General features: G+C 36.5%; 2 protein-coding genes across 8 annotated transcripts in view; one reads left to right on the top strand and one right to left on the bottom strand.

The window, feature by feature from the left end:
• CGGBP1 (CGG triplet repeat binding protein 1) lies at positions 348-7,047 on the bottom strand. 3 transcript variants are annotated; one of them, XM_021070750.1, is made up of 3 exons: positions 6,830-7,047; positions 6,026-6,230; positions 348-4,167 (listed from the first exon to the last, which is right to left on the bottom strand). In XM_021070750.1, exon 3 carries the CDS (start codon positions 4,149-4,151, stop codon positions 3,648-3,650), a length of 504 nt encoding a protein of 167 aa, XP_020926409.1. In that variant the 5' UTR covers positions 4,152-4,167; positions 6,026-6,230; positions 6,830-7,047; the 3' UTR covers positions 348-3,647. The 3 variants fall into 3 exon arrangements, with proteins under 3 accessions (XP_020926409.1, XP_020926410.1, XP_020926411.1); XM_021070751.1 differs by having other exon boundaries at positions 5,979-6,230; positions 6,830-7,022; XM_021070752.1 differs by lacking the exon at positions 6,830-7,047 and adding an exon at positions 6,367-6,823.
• Positions 7,237-20,371, top strand: part of ZNF654 (zinc finger protein 654) — an 88,079-nt gene continuing 74,944 nt past the window's right edge. The window contains exon 1 of one of the 5 annotated variants that reach the window (XM_021070740.1): positions 7,237-7,555. In XM_021070740.1, coding sequence (XP_020926399.1) covers positions 7,367-7,555 — 189 coding nt within the window. In that variant the 5' untranslated portion in view covers positions 7,237-7,366. Of the gene's footprint in view, positions 7,556-12,045; positions 12,435-20,371 lie in introns of those variants that run through there. The other 4 variants (XM_021070739.1, XM_021070747.1, XM_021070742.1 and 1 more) reach the window with 4 other exon arrangements.

The raw sequence follows: 20,371 nt of genomic DNA, 5'->3' as shown, positions 1-20,371 counted from the left end.
GAATTAGTAAAATTTTATTAATCTTTTGGAATTATGAAATATATGCTATTGACTCACAAAACAACATGCTTTCAAAAACTTCTGAAGCAAATTCTTTTTGAAATTTATTTCTAAAAGTCACAGAGACAAAACTTTAAAAGCGACACATTTATACTAAGGATACATGCATGAGCAAAAAAAAAAAAGGGAATACAAAAAATGAACATAGTAAAATTTTAATGAATACAGTATTCCAGATACAAGTAGAATACCACTAGATAAGAACTGTATTTACCTCAAAAGTCTATGATAGTATGGATTGAGATAAACCAGGTTTAGGATAGTCAACTTCATTATTCACATTTTAATCAGTGCTGACTAGAAGCCAAAGCAACTTATTTCAGGCTAAGGTTTTCAATGAAGTTATAGGATGAACCTTCTATTTAATAAGCATGTTTTAAGGTGACCTGTACTCATTTAAAGGTGGCTGGGGCAAGTCAAACCATGGAGAGCCCTTACAAAGACTAAGCACCAAATAATAAATTGTCTGTGGCTTTCATTTTGGGCCACCTTAAAGTTTATTTTGTTTAAATGTGTTTTCCATTAACATTTACATACAAATTCTTTTAGGCAAAAGATTTTAATATGGAAATGTCTGCTTGGAGATCTTGCCAAACTGTTACTTACAATAGTTTTTAAGCAATGACTACTTCAGAATAATCCCAAGCTGATGCTTACTTGGTGACAAGTTTAAGATGCAGAACTTTCTTAGTATTCTGGTCCCTGAAATTCAGTAGGGCCAAATGCATTAACTGGAAGTAGCATTTGTTTGTTTTTTAAAATATTACTCAAAGATGATAATGAATAAAGTAACTATTTAGGCTCCAATACACAATCTTCCTAAATTTTCACCCTGTAAGAAATGATTATAATGCCTTTCAGGCTTGTTATCAACAAGAATCAAAAGAACCAACAAGGAATTTAACATTTCAACAAGCTAGGAACTACTTACTGTAAGCATATAGTGAAATTTTGGAAGACATACTACCATACTTTGAGAAAACACTATTAACAGGTAAGCATGTGTTGAAGGCAGTTTATAAATGAAACATTACAAATCTTGTTTATGCATACAACTTATAAAATAGAAAAAAAATGTGCTATTTTTCCAATAGTATAGAATCATACTAACACTATATAGTTAAGATTGAAAGCTTCTGTACACATGTCCACTACACCTCCACAGCAGCACATGCCTCTTAGACATTCTCCATTTGTTATCCAACATATGCCAACCACAGCTTCACGGATTTCTATCAGTTTGAGCAGGCTAAAATGATCACTCTGCCTTATCTATTTAACTATGAAGTAAAGTTATCCAGTTTCAGGGAATAAAGTTTCATAATCAGTAAAGAAACATATTAAACCTCCCCAACAGGATGGAAAACTCTAAGGTCATGATATAATCCTAACAGGAAGATATATTATGCCCCTAGATACAGTGTATGTGGGAAAAGTTAGAAGCCTGGATAAATATATTAAGATATATGGGACCTAAATGATCATCAAATCAGTAATTACTACTAGAAACTCAAATGTGAATTACTGGTGTTTTTCTAGTGCAACGTCATCCAGTTCACCACTTAGGACTACTCACTCAAAGTTGTCCTGCCACTATGTGTTTGCTGTTAGTGCAAATATCCAATAGGGAGCAGTCTAAATCATATGAAATTCTTGAAAAAAATTAGAATGACTGTATATCTAACCTTATCTTTGTATTCTGAAAACAGTGCTATAAAACTCAATTATTTTCATAGCTTCTTAGATCTTCTACCATCTTAGATTCAAATTAAACATGGTTGCCTGTAAGGAAGTAAAAAGCAAAGTACATTTTGGTTATGTTTTGCTGCTGTTCTCCTCTAGCATGTGCTTTATCAATGACAGCACTACTCTAGGCATTTATTGTACTACTTTAGCATAACAGAAGATAAGAAAAACTGGTAGCTGGAATTTTGACAAGTGATTTTTTTTTTTTGCGGGGGGCCTTACTTAAAAATGAGAGCCAAACAAAAAAAACCCACTTAAGATCTAAAATCAGAAGGGCTCTTTGACAACCCAAACTCAGAACTTAAGTCTCTTAAAAAACTTAAGACATGGAAAGCTGTTTCTGAAAAATATATAATCTAACCTTTTTCTTATTCACTTTGGCTTTTTTTTTTTTTTTTTTTTCTTAAATGAAGATTGGTGGTAAAATGACCTCAAAAGATAACTCCAAGTCACATAGGGCATCATTTGTCAGTGCTTTGTAATAGAAATATATTTTATAAATATTAACTTGAATGTTTTCAAAGAATTTAAGATTTTTTTTTTAAAGCTCTAGTCCAAGTTTTTAGCTGTTTAATTTTTTAAAAAATATAATTTGGGTATCCAACAGAAAGAACATAACTGGGCTAATCTACTTTGATAACCTTACAGGACAGTGAGGTTCAGATAGAGATCATTTCCTGAACATGGTTGACCTTTAACAGAACTGATTATTTCCTCACCCAAACAGTTATGCAGGATACTGCCAGATCTCCACTACAAAAATCTTGCCAGTATTTCTAGACAATTACCACCCATGTTTAAAAAAACCTTGTATCACCAGAGGCAAAGCACATAAAAGTGAAAGTAAGTAAACTTGTTCCTAGTCTATCTAAACTCTTATAAAATCATATGGAAAAATTAATGCATAGAAAGTAATTTCCTTAACTATCTCTCAGCCAAAAAGTAGTTACTCGTTCTCTGTAAAAACAGGAAACTCAATCATAAAATACCTACTTGTTTAAATTAAATGCCAATCTTGAAGTCTTTTGACACCATGACATAAAAAAAAAGTATGCAAATTCAAGATGATATTTGAAATGAAAGCTATGGTTCAAAATTTTGTGTTTATAGTAATAGACTAAAATCATGTCACTGCAAAATTCCCCATGACTTTTGGCACTGACATTAGGAAAGATTTTAGTCTTTTGGTCACTTGAAGCTGCTACTAAATACAACAACAGGCCTTTAAAAAAAGGGAAAAGATAGTGAGGAACTGAAGGATAGTTAGGTAACTACATCATATACAAGCAAAGCATAGTCTGAAACAGTCATTTTCTGCTAGGAATCTGAAGACAGAAGAACAGTTTCCCACCATCCCTTCCTTTTTGAGGATCCTCTAATCAGAAATAATTCCTTTAAGTTACTCTGAGTGGTATTGCCTGGCAGCAGCTTCAATTTCCTAGGCTAGTCTTCAATCCAAGTAATTAAGTAATGTCACAAGGAATAATCATACATGGCAACAGGGTAAAAAAGCAGGGCAGTTCTTCCATGCACAAACATTTCAGGAGAAAAACCATCAATTTTAAAGATAACCATCAGGTTTCAGGTATCCTAGCACACTCTAAACCCTAAGTTTTGCTTTACACCATTGGTGACTAAAATTAACAATACGTTTTGCAGTGAGCTTTTTTTTTTGTTTGTGGTTTTTTTTTTTTTTGCCTGCAACTATATATATACATTGCAAAACTATTCTGCATCACATGATTTAAAATGAAATAAATATAAAAATGAACCACACAATCAACACATAACTTTAATACTCCACATTATTTATCTTGATCACAATGGTGGTAACCTCCTTGTCAACAATCTTGTGAGTTAAGGAGTTGATTCTCATTCTCGTATCCATCAGGCAGATATGCTCTCCTCAGCTGGTCTGACTTGGGTATGGAGCCTCCATTCTTCACATGGCGAGACAGGAAAGCACGGACTGCTGGGTGATCAGCCTTCTCAAGTGGGATGTTAGCTTCCAGGCACATTTTCACAAAGTCCTGGATAACACTGACTTTCTCTGTTTGCGCAGTACTGTTGCACTGAAGGGATGCAGTTAGAGGCCTCTGCTTCTTTCTCACATTCTGCTCTTCAAATTCTGCCTTTCTCTTTGTGTGAGTCTTTGACTTGAGGTGGTCACTAATGGCAGACTTGCGAACATGATTCAGAACCACATTGCAAGAAGTGCAGAAGAGTTTTCCTCCATCTTCATGCAGCTCACCTCCAAACTCAGTGACTCGATCCAGGGGAGTCACATACAAAGCAGTCTTAGACCGGTTTCTAGCAGGTGGTGCTGTCACTACAAATCTTTCCATTCTGATGAATTAGGTTCTTTCAAGACAAAAGATACAAAGATAAGCTTTATAACAACACTTCATTTGGCAACTAATTAATAATAAAGGGTAGGTATAAATATTTAAAGATTAAAGGTTTCAGAAAACTTAAATTAATAGACTGTGTGTCTATTAGGTCTTAACTTACCTGAAATGTGTAAGAGAAGGCAAAACCAGAGCAAGTTACTAGTAAAAACTAGGTCCACTCCTTGATTTTGATGAAATACAAATAAATTATAACTGTGAAAAAAGAACTCCAACTACCCCAGATATCACTATCCTTTAGAAAAACCCAATTACTAGTCAACATTTATGGTATTAATTGTATTACTCTCATCCAATTTATATTGTGTTCAAGTTTAAATTGTTTTAAGAAAATAAGTAAAAACTAAGAAAGAACACAGACCAAAAGCAACTAAAAACAGAAACAATGACATTAAATTTTAAAGTCAAAAATATAAAATATAGAGCTCCAAGTAATTTTATATATATATATATAGCTCTACTAAGAGAGCTTTCCAAAAGGCGATAGAAAGATATGCAAATGCCTGTCCTAACACTTTTCTTTTTTCTATTAGAGACTAATATTTACATTTGTTAATATTTATTTCACTTATTAACTATTAAGTTAGACCAAAATTAAGAACTTAGCACAGTATCTTGTATCTGATAGGTGCTCAGTCACGATTTGTTGATATGGATTAAGTAGACATTATCTTTACTATTTTTCCAAATATTTAACTCAGAAGCAGCTTAATAATTTCTCAGTTTATCCCAACAACATTTTTTTTGTGATCACTGTCAAAATCATAAAGTTATGGGCACTGAACATTTGAGATCATGAACAAAGACTGTCAGTGATAATTATTTGTTCCCTGGGGCAATTGGAAATTGAGCTCTTATTACATTAACCTAGATACAAGAAATTGACATGAACTTGATAGAATTCAAGATGGAATTCTGTCCTGATAAAAATATATTAGAGAAAGATTTCCAAGTGTGGTCAAGAAACTATGCTTTATAAGTGTAATCAGAAACAATGGAGTATTCCATTAATCTGTGCTAGAAAATTCATAACTGGGCAGCATAAAATTTTTGCTTAAGAATTTGTGTTAGACACCTGTGGACATAACCTGAGAGAATAACTCAACATTTCACAGAAATTGTGGAAAGTATGATTAGTTTAGGTTTTAATATATTTAAATTTTTTTCCATTAAAAGTCTGTTTAATGCAAGGCTCTTAGGTATCAAATATCATTTAGGCTATAGATTTTCAATGGCAGCTAAGACAATTCCCACTTACTAAATAGCGAATTACCATTACATATTTGTGCTTTAAGTTACTGTTATGTGCTTTATAATCATATAGCAAACCAGTGCCAACTATAATTAATGGTTCTAAGCTAGTTATGAAAAAATTACATATTTCTCCCCATTAATGCCTAAATCTTTCTAGGTGAAAAGTCTTCTGTTTTTGGATTTCAAACTCTAAAACATGTTCGTTATTCTTTGAAGCACAGAGCTCTTAATCACTTGTGCTAATGTGAAAGGCCTATACGTTCCAAAATCTTGTATATTTTAAAGTATATTTGTGTTACTTCGGAGTCAAACATCCACCCAGTAGAAGATGCTCGAGTTGAAGATGCTCGAGTAGAAGATGCTCGAGTAGAAGATGCTCGAGTTTACAGAACCAAAGAACAAAACTTCTGTGTTTTCTACAGAAGATATTTTAAACAAGGAAGTTAAAAAGTTGAGCGCAGGAATTGGCCAAGAACAACAACAAAGAGAGAGAAGCAACAAATCACTTACTAGATAAAAACAAAACTCATCGTAAGTTTTCAAGTTTAAATGTTTACCGGATTAGTTTCCAGTTTTTTTCGTCTTGATGCCTAGTAGTGATGGGTCTTTAGCGCAAAACCAAAGACGCATAAAATCCTGGCACTTTCCGTTTGTTCAAATCCAGAGATGCCTTCAAATCAGTTTTTCAACAAGTGGTGGTGAGGAAATAGTTTCTGGGCTTGCACCCTATCTTCCCTGAGGTGCCGTGAAGTCATGCCTTTACTGTAAAACACGAAAAGCAAATGGAAAGAAAAAATGGGGGAGGGGATAAAAAAGAAAGGTGGATGAAAAAACGAACAAGTACTTCCACAACAGCCACCACCCAGGTGTGTTTAAAATCGTTCTAGTTAGTCCACACCACAAATCTGGATCCCGACGTTCACTCCAACATTCCTCATCCCGGTCCCTTCTCAGTCGTCCGCCCGGCTCAGCACCTCCTCGCGCGCCCCAGGCCCCAGGGTTCGCGAGGAGGGAAAGGCGGGGCTCGGGACGCTCCCAGCGTCTAGACTCCCTCCTCCCGCGCGAAGCACAGCACGTCGGCGCCCCACAGCCTCTGTCCCGCTAGCTCGGCAGGGCCGAGTCCCAGCTGCCGGTTGTGGGCCCAGGAACTCGACAGCCGAGTTGGCGGCAGTCTCACGGGAGGACGCGGCAGGCGCCTGGCGGAGGCGGCTGCTGTCAGGCTTCCCGTCTCCTCCCTCTTCCTCCCGCGGACAACGGCGCCCCGGCCCCGCCCCCGGCTCCAGCTTCGGGACTGAAGGCCCCGGGCCCAAAGCCCGCACCAAAGGCCGGGCCCACCCTCGGCCTCCCTAGCTCCTCGGTACCGTAGGATCAGGGCGGCCGCTAGGGGAAGTGGACGATACTCGGCCGGAAAGGAAAGGAGGAGGAAAAAAAGGAGGAGCAATTGAGTGAGGGAGGAGGAGGGCCAGTCGCCGCCGCCGCCGCCGCCGCCGTCGTCGCCGCCGCCGCCGCCGCCGCCGTTGCCCGACCGAGCCCCGCGGTGGCCGCCGTGTCCCCCACCGCGCCCCGTCCTCCTGCGCCGCCAATGGCTGAGCTCGTAGGCGGTCCCCAGCAACGGCCGAGCAACATTGACCAATGGACTGCGGATCTAGCAAACAGATAGCTGATTTGACCAATAGTGATGGAAGGGCGGGCATGCGCATGATTGGCGGCCAGAGTTATCCAATGAAAACTGGGGGCGTGGGTGGGCGGAGCCGGAAGTAGGGACAGCCGAGAGGCCCCTGTCCGGCTGGGGCGGAGGGAAGGGGGAGGGAACTAGAGGAGGAGGAGGAGGAGGTTAGCCTAGGCAGCTACAGCCGCGGCGGCGCAGGGGCTGGTACGCGCTGGGCGGCGAGAGCCTCATGGCGGAAGAAGAGAGCGATCAAGAGGCCGAACGCCTCGGAGAAGAGCTTGTGGCCATTGTGGAGTCCCCGCCAGGCCCTACTGGGCTTAGACCTACGGGCGACGGCAGAGGCGGCGCAGGCGGCGGCAGCTGCGGTGGCGGCGGCGTCGGGATCAGCAGTCGGGATTACTGCCGACGCTTCTGTCAGGTGAGGCGCCGGTCGGCCGCCCGGACTTGTCAGCCGGGTCCTGGGCCTCCCTGCTTCTCTTGGCCTTTTCGTCCCCGAATCGGCTGTGTTCGGCGCTCGCTCCACCAGCCCAAAAAGGAGAGTGAGGGTGAATCTCCTCCCTCCTTCTATCCGGCTTGGGGTGGGGGGCGGGGAGCAGAACGGGGATGACCCGCGCAGGTATAGGGTTGCAGAGAAAGTGAGAGTTTGGACGGGGTGAGGGGCTGGAGAGAAGGAGGGTCGGCTGGCAGGAAAGCTCTGTGCTGACATGCCTCCCCATCTCCATACAGACCCCTTTCTGCCCGAGGGTCCCGCCTTTCTTGTGTTTCCTACTCAATTTCTTGTCACTTCATTTGGAATCTCTGAAACATTTCCTGCCTTCCCTTCTCCGCCCCTTGCCCCCTGTATTCTCCCCTTTTTCGGAGATGAGAGGCTAGCCCTCTCTCTACCGCCCCTCTCCTGTCATCGCCACCCCTCCCCCTCTGCTAGGGTCTCCTGTCATCCCCTCTTGAGATCCCGCTGGGCCAATTCTCCAATTGGCTTAGGCGCTGACCCACGGTGATTTAGTTACTTTCTTGTGAGGTGGGGTTAAGGCAGTGGAATTGCCATCTCTCCTTTTCTTATCCCCTTTCCCCGACACACAAGCTCTTTTCTAATTAACTGCTAATAAAGTAGTTTTCCTGAAACTATTGCTCCAGTTACATCACCAACGCCCTCTCTTTTAAATTACAATATATTTTATTTAGCCTGTAAAATACACTGTCAAAACAGTGACAGTAAATTATTTACTTGGTTGAGTGCCAATACTCTTTGATGTAAGGTGTTTAACCATAATCAAATATTAAAGCACCAAAGTACTTGTCTAGGGGTAAAATTTGTGTTACTTATATATATTTATAGTTTAAACATTTTGTTCTTATTCACAACACTTATTTTGCAAACTATTTTAGAAAAAAAATTAACTACTCCTTTTTCCATCCCATCCCATTATTCATTTACTACCTTGGATGTATTAATTGGCACTACTACCTCCAGCTCTGTTATCTTGAAGAAATTACTTAACCTCTTTGTATCTTAGTTTCCTCTTTTGTCAAGTAAAGATAGTGATTAAATGAGTGAATATGTGAATATTCTTTATATATTAATTAAAGTTGGCCATTAATTTCATTCTGGTAACAAGTAGGAAATACAGTTAAGCAGAAGTGGGCATCATGTTTGCTGAAATTTGATTTAATGTCTTTCCAAGCCTTGAAAGAAAAAAGGGTGGGGTTGACATTTTCAGGTAAGTTTTTTAATACTTTAAATTGCTTTTGATTTCATCCCTGGCTTCCCACAATATTAAGTTGGTTTGATGGTGAAAATTGTCTTGGTAAAAAGGGTATGTTAATTTTCTTGTCATTGCTCTCTATTTTAAAAAGTAAGTTTATTGGAAAATTTTTTTTTGGTATTGGCATTCAGGATTTAGAGTTTCAGGTTTAGAGGTTACAGAGCTTGTCTTCTAACTACATTTTACATGTAGAAATCATTTTATCCGTAGACTTTGTATCTATAGGAATTTTAAATTTCTAAAAAATTGGTTTACAGTTGGTCTTTTTAATATACACAGGCAGAAAGTCGTTTTTTTTTTTTTTGCTATGTTTTGCTTTTTATATCATTAATGAGCAACTTGGTTTTAGTTACATTTAGCTTTGTTAATTTATGTGATCAGATAACCCTTAATTGCTGTAGAATTTGGAATTTTATTTGTGGACCAGAACATTTTTGGAGAACTTTTTAGCTACTCTTATTCCATTTCTTGAAATCAACTTTAAGAACAAACAAATAAATTTAGCTTGTGAAACACAGTGAATAGTGACAGTAAATTATTTTAAGAACAAATGCAGTTGACTGTTTTGTGAAACTCTGCTACCTCCTAAAATATCCTAGGAAATAAAAGTAAACAGGAAGAACATAATGAACTTTTATTTTATGTTACTAAATTATGAGTGTTATACTGACATACTTTCATTTTGTCAACCTTTTACCTGAAACCTCATAACATATTTTATAATACTTTAGATTACCGGAAAACCTGTTCTTGGGTCTTCTCCTGGTTCCACCTTTCACATGAGCTTTATGAAGCCCCTTTTTGTATTAAAACTTTAGGATGGAATAAAGGATTACTGTATTACATTGAATTTTATAGATTGTTTAATAAAATTCTAGTATACTAGTTCTGTTTTATTTGCCAGTAAGGGAAGCAGTGGATTATGTAATTTAATTCCCAAAGATTTTTTCTTTTTAAACATTTGGTTTCCTAATATTTGCTAAGGGTAACTTACCTTCATTAATAAATGACTTAATTGTGAGTTATTCATAAAATGGATAATATCCATTTGGGTTGGTGATAGTTAACTAAACAGATGAATTATACACACAGTCTTGTGGAGTTGAGAAGAAAGGCTCCAATTTATCTGCCTCCTTTTAGAGAGAAATATGAATCAAAATTTCTTGGCAGTTAGTTGTGTGGGTGAAGGGAGAGAGGAAGGAACACTTCTTTTCAAGAATGGTTCTGTGTCTTTTACCATAAGGAAAAGTAAAACAGAAGACTCTAGATAATATAACTGATAAATTATGCAGGCACTCAATGCATTTCATGATATACTTTTCTATTTGAGAAATAATACCAGTAATTATAAAATCTCAAACAGAATGCTTCTTTAGGTTACAGATGATTTTGAGGGATGATGGGTTTGGGACATTGAAAATGTTAATTTCCAGTTACATTGAATAATGTTAGATTAACTGCTTCATCATGTCCTCCCTTGGCTCTTATTAGACATGCAAAAATGCTTCAATAGAATTGGCCCTTAGCTGATATTTAATTTGAGGATAAAAGGAAGAGAAATGTAATTTTTATTGAGGGCCTGCTAACTCTTACAGCCTTCACATAGGTCTTACCATCCAAGTTATGTCATTGAAATTGAGGCCTAAACAAGTTAACTTATCAGGTGAACAAACTGGGATTTTGAACCCAGCCTTCAATTTCTATTGAAAAACAGATTGAAATTACAAATATCTTCAAACAATTATAAGGTGATTTTTTTTTTTTCTTGTCAAGTTGTACAAAGGAGAAAAAAAAGTTACTGGAAGAACACAGGGAATCATGGATGAAAAATATAAAAAGTACTCTTTCATTATGCCACAGTGTAAAAAATATTTCAAGAAACAGGTAATTATTTCTCTGACTTGTTAGGTGCTGTGAACATTTCCCCAATTCCTGAAGGTTTTGATAATTCAGCCTAATTTTGTTGGTAGAGATATTGAAATTATTTAATCATAAGTTGTAAATTAAGCAAGTAAAGGTACCGTATTCTTAGCTCAGTACCAGAATGAATACAGTGAATGATAAGTATTTCTGGAAGCACTTTGCTATCTTGATTAAAATACACTTTAAAATTATTTCATATTACAGTGGGGTTAATAGGCATCCCATGAGGATGTCATGAGTATAAATTGAGAGCATGAACATGAAGTGCTCAGTACTATACCTAGCACATAGATAGGCTTAAATAGATAGAAGCTATTAATATTTCTCTCATGTGAAATCCTCTGAAGGTTTAAGAGGGACATTAGAGATAATCTAATCTGTAGGTCACTTAGAGTTTGTATCCTACAGTAAACTTTAGAGAGAATTTAGAAATACTACAATCCTAAAATTCTGTTATTTAACTAGAAAACCCAAGTGTTCCTGATGAAGCACTAAATGATTTGCAAAAATAATTACAATTTTTTTTTCAGATTTTATTTCCTACAGGGGACATTGGACAGTGTCTGGAGATATTTTTGATTGTTTTAGAAGGGGGGCTGCCACTGGCATCTAGTGGATAGAAACCAGAGATGTTGTTGAACATCCTACAATGCACAGGGCAGCCCCAGCAACAAAGAATTACCTGGTCCAAAATACCAATAGTGCCAAAGTTAAGAACGCTGCTATATCTTACTTTGGAACTCTTAGTGGATACTTAATGGCTTAAAAAAAAGTATTTCATGATTCTAACTAATTTTAATCATTTACTGTGTACCAGGCACTTTAATAGATATCTAAGAGACAATCTAACAGAAAAAGGGTTTGCCTCGTAGTTTTATAAAATACATGCTAATGCCCCTTATTTTAGAGAAATTAAATTTTAATTGTTTTAGGAAAACATAGCCCTTATCCCATAGCCTTGAAATAAAGTTTACATAGTATTTATGGTTTCTTAAGTAGTTACTTGTGATAATACATTTTTACTATTCATGCCAGTAATTGGAATTATTATTTTTTATTTTTATTTACATTTTTTTTTTTTTTTTGCATCTTAGGGCCACCCCTGCGACATATGGAGGTTCCCAGGTGAGGGGTCAAATTGGAGCTACGCCTGCTGGCCTACGCCACAGCCACAGCAACGCAGGATCCAAGCCGTGTCTGCGACCTATACCACAGCTCATGGCAATGCCAGACCCTTAACCCACAGAGCGAGGCCAGGGATTGAACCACGATGGAACTCCTGGAATTATTTTTTTATTTAAATTTTTATATAGGTTTTATATGTACTTGGTTTAAAAAGTCATATAAGGCTAAAATAACAGGAATTATATTTTGCTACTAGTAGAGACATGACTTAAAAAGCTTAAACAATAGTACACATGTATTTCTTATGTGAAAAATCTTGACTGGATAGCATGGGGATGATATGGTAGTATTATCATTATCGTACTACTGTTTGCTCTTTCTCATTTTTGTCTTCCTATCTCAAGTTTGCCTCATGATCCAAAATAGTTGCTGGAGTTCCAGCCATCACATCTGAGTTCCATGTGGCAGGAACAGGGTGTCTCCGGGGTAAGCCAAAAACACTTTGCCCTAAATCCCTACTTAGTAACTTCCATTTCCATCATGTTAGCTATCCCCATCTGAAAAGAATATTGGGATTTTTTTGTTGTTGTTATTTTTCTCCCCTGATACATACATGTCCATGATTCAATTCATAAGTAATGAAGAAAGCAAGAATTAGATATTGTAGAGGCAATTATTTTTTTTAATTTTGTTTTTATTTTTCTATTTTGCCACAGCTTATAATAAAAAAAAAATAGCAGTCATACCTTGTCCCTTTCCTTCCCTGAATATTGTTCAGAGACAATCACTCTTGTAGCAATTATGATATTTACCTTCATGTTTTTTATGTATTATAATTGCTGTAGTTAGGAAAAACAGAACAAAAAAATGAACACTAGATCTTGATGGCTGTATTTTGGGAGCTAAATGCTTTGCTATTTATGCTTTTTTTAGGTTGACTTTCAGAATTGGATGGTACAAATTGTTCATAATGACATTGTTTGTTATAGCAAATTATTGAAAATAACCTAATGACCTAAATTAGGGGAATTGTTACGTGCAATGGAATCCTATGTTCTCCTAATAGTCATGTATTTAAAGTGTATTTATTCATATGGGAAAGTGTTTGTGGTATAATGGCTACTAAAATGACACAGAAAACAGATGATTTCACTTTTGTAAGTAAAAAAGACTGAAAAGAAACATACCAAATTGTTAACAGTGGGCAGTTTATTAGTGATAAGTTTGTAGCTAAAGCTTTTTTCTTTACATTTATTTATTTTTTATATTTTCTTGATTAAACCTACTACCTATATCAGAAGAAAAATAAAATATAAAAAGTACATTTCAATTTTTTCTCTATTTCACAGATAATTTCTGTGAATAAATTTAAGATTATTTTAAGCATGGTGAAATTTTAACTCTTTGTTTCCCAAAAATATGTGAAGTGCTTTTTTTAAAAAAATAATTGTTTATAAGTGAATTTATGAGAGTCTTTTTAGGGTAACTAGTAAGGTTCTAAACTTGTGTAACTTGTTTACACACAGTTTTACATTAGATACATGTGCACTGCTGCTTTCTAAAAACCACCCAAACATTGGCTCGAAAAAATTTATCTCAATTTTAATTTTGTAGATAAAATGGTAGAAAAAAATTAGTTTTTTAGTGATACCATTATTTTGCAGCTCTGCCCAGCAGAAGTAAGGCACCCATTGTACTATTATTGCTGACACTGAATCTTTTTGATTTTCCTGCTAAAATGTGCTAAACTATACCTTAGCAATTACTAACAAAAGCAAAAAAGAGAACTTTAAGTCAAATTTAAGAAAGCTATGGTAAAATGTGTGTTTGGTAAGGTATTTGAAAAAATAAAATATGATCAATAAAATATAGTCAATTAGTATGTCTTTTAAAATATATATTAATATGTAGTGGTAAGGACATTAGGCCATTTAAAATCTAATGTAATTTATTTAACTAAATATTCTAGTTATGTTGTAAATCAGAGTAGTAGCTAGTCTGATTTGGAGAGTATTTTTAAGGTTTGTGATTGTGAATTAATCTAATACAAGGTAGTCTTAACCTTTCATGTAATATATATTACATTGTTTTTTTAGCTCCTTATTTCTCTGACAGGTCAGCTCATCATTTCAGCAGCATACTCTATTCAGTATGGTTCTGCTCTCTAGGATCAGACCCATTCAACGTCATCTGATTAGAGCACTGGAACACTTTGTGGCAACTAAATCTGAAAGGAGGTCCATCTGTGTAATGTACTACATAAGATCCTAAAGTCCAGTGCATTGACACTCTTGTACCAACCACTTAATACCCTCAACTCCCCAAAGCAGCAATGAATGTGAAAATAGCTGAAAGGCTTTCCATTTAAACAGTAGAAAAAGAGAGTCATTGATACTAGGATTGACTTTTATTGTTTATAGACTTGGCCCTCCATATCCTAGGGTTCTGTAGCCTTGATTTCAACCAACTAGGGATGAAAAATTATTGAGGGAAAAAATCCAGGAAGTTCCAAAAAAGGTAAAACTTGAATTTGCTGTGCACCAGCAACTATTTACATAGCATTTACATTGTACTAGGTATTTAAGTAATCTAGAGATGATTTAAAGTATATGGGAGGATATATGTAGATTATATGCAGAAATATTACACGTTTTTATATGAGAGACTTAAGCACCTGCAGATTTTGATCTCTGTGGGTGGAGGTGGGGGGTTGGGGGGGTTGTCCTGGAACCAATCTCCCAGATCCTAATGAATGACTTTATGAGGCACTGGGCATATACTCATAATCAAACAGGCATTGTCCATATTTTGGTGTACAGCTATAACTTTAATATGTTCTATGAAGAAAAGATATATAGTATTATAAGATGTGAGCTAATAAAAGACTTGTCTGTTTTTGCATTCTTGGGCAATTGGCTGAGATTCTTTGGTTTAGTTTGAACGTGTTGAATTTAAGATGCCGTTCCTCATCCAGGGAAAGATCTTAAAGATGGCTGGATTTCCACAATCAAGAGCTCAGAAGTGAGATCTGGTCATCAGAGCTATATGGACGGTATTTGAGACCATTTATATGAATGTGCTCATATAAGGAGATAACTTCATTTAGAAGTGAACCTTCACAAACTCCATAGTTAAATGGTCTGGTAGAAAAGGTTGTATCTTCAAATGAAGTCTGAGAAGGATTAAACAGCTTAGAGAAAACCAAGGACCTATGGTATCAGAGAAGCCAAGAGAAAAAAGAATGTTCCAGGGTAGAGTGAATGGTAACTGGCATTGAAAGTCATTGAGATCCAGCCACTGAATTAACATGGAGATCGTTGGTGATTCTAGGCAGAGCTGTTTGGATGTGGTGATGGGAACAGGAGTCAGAATGGAGTAGTTTGAGGAGTGGGAAGCAAAGGCAGTAGTATAGATAACTTGTGGATTGAAGGAAAGAAGGGTTTTTTCCTAAAATAAATTGTTGAAAATATGGCATGGTTAAAATCTGATGAGATTGATTCATTCAAAAGAAAGAGGTAAATCTCCAAAAGAAAGAAGGAATAATATATGAAATAAGATTCCAAAAGAGGAAGGAAGGACAAGATTCAAAGTATAAATGGAGGAGTTGCTTTGTATAGGAGCTTTGAGGTAGGTGGATAGTTCATCTGTTGAGAGTACATGGGGATGGTAGTTTCTTAGACAGGCAGATTGAATGAATTGACCTACAGAACCATTTGTGTTTGCTGACTTTGGGTGCTGAGTGACCACTAGTCAGTACATTTATTTCACAGAGTTTGTCTGCGTAGGTAAAGGCATGGAGAATATGATTAGCAACATTCATTCAGAGTTGAGTGATATACTATCATTGATTAGTTAATTAACTTTGAGAAAGAGGGGGACATCCTCATTTTTTGACTACCTTTGTGGTAAAACAGAAGTGAAAAGAGAAAGAGAAGGAAGGAAAGTAGTTCTATCAGTAGATATTAATAGGTGCACAACATTGCTCATTATACCTTGAAAAAATATATGTACATGTGTGGGTATATTTGATACCCCAATAAAACATGTACACAATTTAATAATATTTAGTTCTCTAACTACAGTTTGCTAAAATTAACTTGTATGTGTTTTGGTTACCCTAAAGTTGAAATATTCTAAATATTCACTAATCACTAATTCACTAATCATTGCCAGTGATTGGATATGTGTGTGTTATATTTTTAGTATCTGGAAGATTTATTTATTTTATTGAAGTGCTCTATATATGTATATAACTCATATATAGAGTGTTTCATGTGTGTCAGATACTGTGACAAGTCTTTTACCTGTTCGATCTCATTTAATTCACTCTCCAGTAGGGTATGTGCCATTATTCTCATTTTACAGATCAGGAAATTAAGGCCAGGAGAGATTAAATGGCTTAAGTCAGATTGGAATCCTGGCCAGTTTCTCAAGAGCCTGTGTACTTAGCCATTCCAATATACACATATATTGTATCTTGGTACATGCATTCAATATGTTATACCATCTATGCCTATGAATTGATATATATTATAGCATACTTAAGCAGTTATTGACTAAGTAAAAGTGATTTAGGAGTTCCCGTCGTGGCACAGTGGTTAACGAATCTGACTAGGAACCATGAGGTTGCGGGTTCAGTCCCTGCCCTTCCTCAGTGGGTTAAGGATCTGGCGTTGCCGTGAGCTGTGGTGTAGGTTGCAGACGTGGCTCGGATCCCGCTGTGGCTCGGTTCCCAGGCTACAGCTCCGATTCGACCCCTAGCCTGGGAACCTACATATGTCACGGGAGCGGCCCAAGAAATAGCAAAAAAAGACAAAAAAAAAAAAAAAGTGATTTAAAAAGACTCAAGGCACGAATTCATGAATGTAAAAGAGAGAAAAAGAATCGAACTTAAGCTATCAGAAGTTCCCTGTAAGAAGTGATTCTCAACCCCTTTTATTTTTTACCCCCACCTTCCTGAGTGGGATATACTTTTCTCTGAATCAGTCACTCACTTTAGTGGTTATTTTTAAAATGCAAGAGTTATGCTGATTACAAACCAGTTGAAGGCTGGAAGGTATGGAATACATTTTAGATGCTTATCTTAAAAGATTAAATTTTAAATTTTATCCCTCCATATTATTTAGATTTAACCTTGAATATCTTGAAATATTACTAACCCAGAGTACAGTGGATGTGCATTTTTAGACTTTATTATCTACATCTGTCTTTTACCATGCTTTGAAAACTCTTGCCAAAGATCTCTCAGGTTATAGAACTCATTAGTAAAATTTAAGTTTTGTATTCCATGCTCATGAGAATGTGGTGAAATGGATATCTCATTTTCAGATGGTAGGAGCAAAAATCACTACCTTTCTGAACCATAATTCACCGAAACATATTAGAAACATTTAAAATAATTTGTACCTTTTATTTGTACTTATAGCATTAATTTCTGAGGAAATATAAATTTGGATATAAAGCAGTTTATCATGGCATTAATTGTAATTAATGAAAGGAATGAGTTGAAAATGAAAAAGCAACCAGAACATCTAAAACAGTTGAACGTTTTTCAACCCTCATAAACTAAAATACTATTCGGCCGTAACAAATGATATTTTCATTGACTTATGTTATGACCTAGGAAAATCAAATATAATGACAAAAAAAATTAGGTGGCAAAATTTGTTCGTTGGAGGATTACACAATTTGAATATAGGCTGGTCGATTCTCACAGTACTCATTTGAATATTTTAGAGGGGAAAAGTGCTGTAGAGAAAAATCAGATTAGCTGTTTCGCTAGAAATAGAATTTCTTTTCTTCTTTTTTTTTTTCTTTTTTGCATTTTGGGCCCCCACCCTTGGCATATGGAGGTTCCCAGGCTAAGGGTTGAATAAACTGTAGCTGCCGGCCATAGCAACGCAGGATCCAAGCCGAGATCCAAGCCATGTCTGCAACTTGCACCAGAGCTCATGGCAACGCCAGATGCTTAACCCAGAGAGCCAGACCAGGGTTCAAATCCGCATCCTCATGGATCCTAGTCACGCTGGTTAACTGTTGAGCCACAAAGGGAACTTCAGAAACAGGATTTCTTGATGATAATCCTTAGGAGACCTTCGTGTACTTCAGGAAGTGTGTGAACTCTGAGATTTTTTGCAAAAAAGTTGTATTTGCATTTCCTTGGTGAGCAGATCTAAGAGTTTTTGGTTTGTTTTTTGTTTTTATCAGATTCTCATAAGAATTTCAAAACTTGCTAAACAAACACAGCCCACAATCATCCAAACAGCAGTTTATGGACTTTTGCTGTAAACCATTGATACATATAAGAAGCACTGCCTGCTTTTTGCAAATAAAACTTTATTGAAGTATGCGCATATATTTCTGTATTTTCTATGACTGCTTTCATGATATAACAGGGTTGAGTAGTTGAGATGGAGAATATATGGCCCATAAGTTGCATTCTGGCCCTTTCAGAAAAATTATGTCAGTTCCTGTCCTACTTTCTTATTTATTCATTTCAACAACTCTGCTAGATAGGTACTATTTTTATCTTCATTTTATGAATGGCATAGATCAGACCAGAGAGGTTAAACAACTAACCCCAAGACACACAGCTAGAAAAGAGAAATATACCAAGATGTTAATAGTGGTTATATGTGGGCAAACAATGATGTATGGTTTTTAAAAAAATATATTATCAAGATTTTCTGTAGTGAGTGTACATAACTTTTAATCAAGAGGAAGAAAGGTATAAAAAATTAGATACAACTGAGTTATGAGAATCTTAAAATTCATCCTTTTTTATTATTTTGATTTCCTACATTTCATCCTGTGTTTATGAAGAGGGAATTTGCAATTTCTGCTTCCCTGTATGGGACTTAACTCTTAATACGCAGCCCTTAACTCTTGATTTAAAAAAAAAAAAAGAAAAGAAATTATTCTATTTATAATCCTTAAAAACTATATTAACTGAAGACATTTTGGCCTTTACCTTACGGTGAGACTGTTTTCTCTTTTATATTGTGAACTTTTAACAGTCGTTAAGTACTTGTAGCTTAATAGATGCCATAAAGTGCTGCATACGTGTCTGTCTGAGACACACACATATATCTTACTTTTTCTTAATATCAATTAATTGAATTATTCTTAATTATTTTAGACATAGATCTAGATACATAAAAGTGTTGTAGAAGGTATTCCTAAGAGAAAGAAAATTGGCTGTGTACTGTGTGGAAAGCTTCATCCTAATGATTATAGAGGATTTAAGGAAGAAAAGGTCACAACCCCTTACCTCAAGGAACTGAATCATCTCCTAAGGGAGAAAAGGCATATCTGACTACAGCAACCACCATTAAAACCTTGATTCAAGCCGTAGTCATCTTTCCCATAGATAGTTTCATCTCCTTGCTTCCAAGTTTTCTGTTTTTTCACCACACAGGGAAAGTGATCCTTTTAAAGACATGAGAGTGAGGTCTTTTCGAAACCTTCCATGCTTTTCTGTCTGTGTCAAAACCAAAATTCTTATAGTGGAGTATAGGACTTCATGATCCAAACCCTGTCCCATTCTTTGATTTGTCTCCTATTGCTCTGTCTCCAGTACTTACCTTCTTGCACCTTCTTTCAACTTAAATAATTATTCTTCTGCCATTTGGCCTTGGCTTGTCTGCTAGAAACACTTCATTTGGATCAAATGAATTGTCTCCCATTATTAAGTTCACAAAGAGAGATTAAAATCTAGAGTCCCAAAGAGTTTAAGTTCCCAGATTCCTTCCTTTCTGGAATATTGCTTAATCTGAGCCAGTGTGCTTGGCTAGTTAGGGCTGGGGATTTTTTAGGAGCTGTAGCTTGAGAGTGGCTTCTTTTGCACCTCAAAAGGAGGTTTATTTAACCATCAATCTTACTTTTTAAAGAATTCAGAAGGTCAGTAGGGCAAACACTTCTTACTCTATCCAGCCAACACCCATTAAATTTAGAAGCACTAGTAATTCCTTGAACTTAGTACAAAGTATAGTTGACTCTCATTACTTTGTTGGTAGGATTTAGTGATATCACTAAAGATGGATATTAGAGGGAAGAAGCATGCACAAAAAACAAGGTACTGAATCAGTTTTGGTTTCAAACTCACCAGGGTGCCGGTCAGTTATGACAGCTACTGTGTCTATTACCTGCAAAGTTTTACTAGGAAAATTAATCAAGTGGTTGTGCCACTGTATGCTTATGATATTTTCTTGAGGAGTGGGGGAAGCACTTAACCTGAACATTTCTTGTTCCTTGAAAGTTGTATCTGAATTTCTGTCTTGCAAAGTTTACAAATTTCCGTGGATGGCAGCCCTAGGCACCAGGTCGTATTTGATGTCCCTTCCTTTAGATCTCCTTCATATTAAAAGCTATACATTTCTGTTTTTTCTGAGTTATGCTGATCCTCCTGTGCTACAGTAAGTGTA

The sequence above is a fragment of the Sus scrofa genome, chromosome 13, assembly GCF_000003025.6.
Source record: "Sus scrofa isolate TJ Tabasco breed Duroc chromosome 13, Sscrofa11.1, whole genome shotgun sequence".
Taxonomy (NCBI): Eukaryota; Metazoa; Chordata; class Mammalia; order Artiodactyla; family Suidae; genus Sus; species Sus scrofa.
This window is presented reverse-complemented; position numbering and strand designations above follow the sequence as displayed.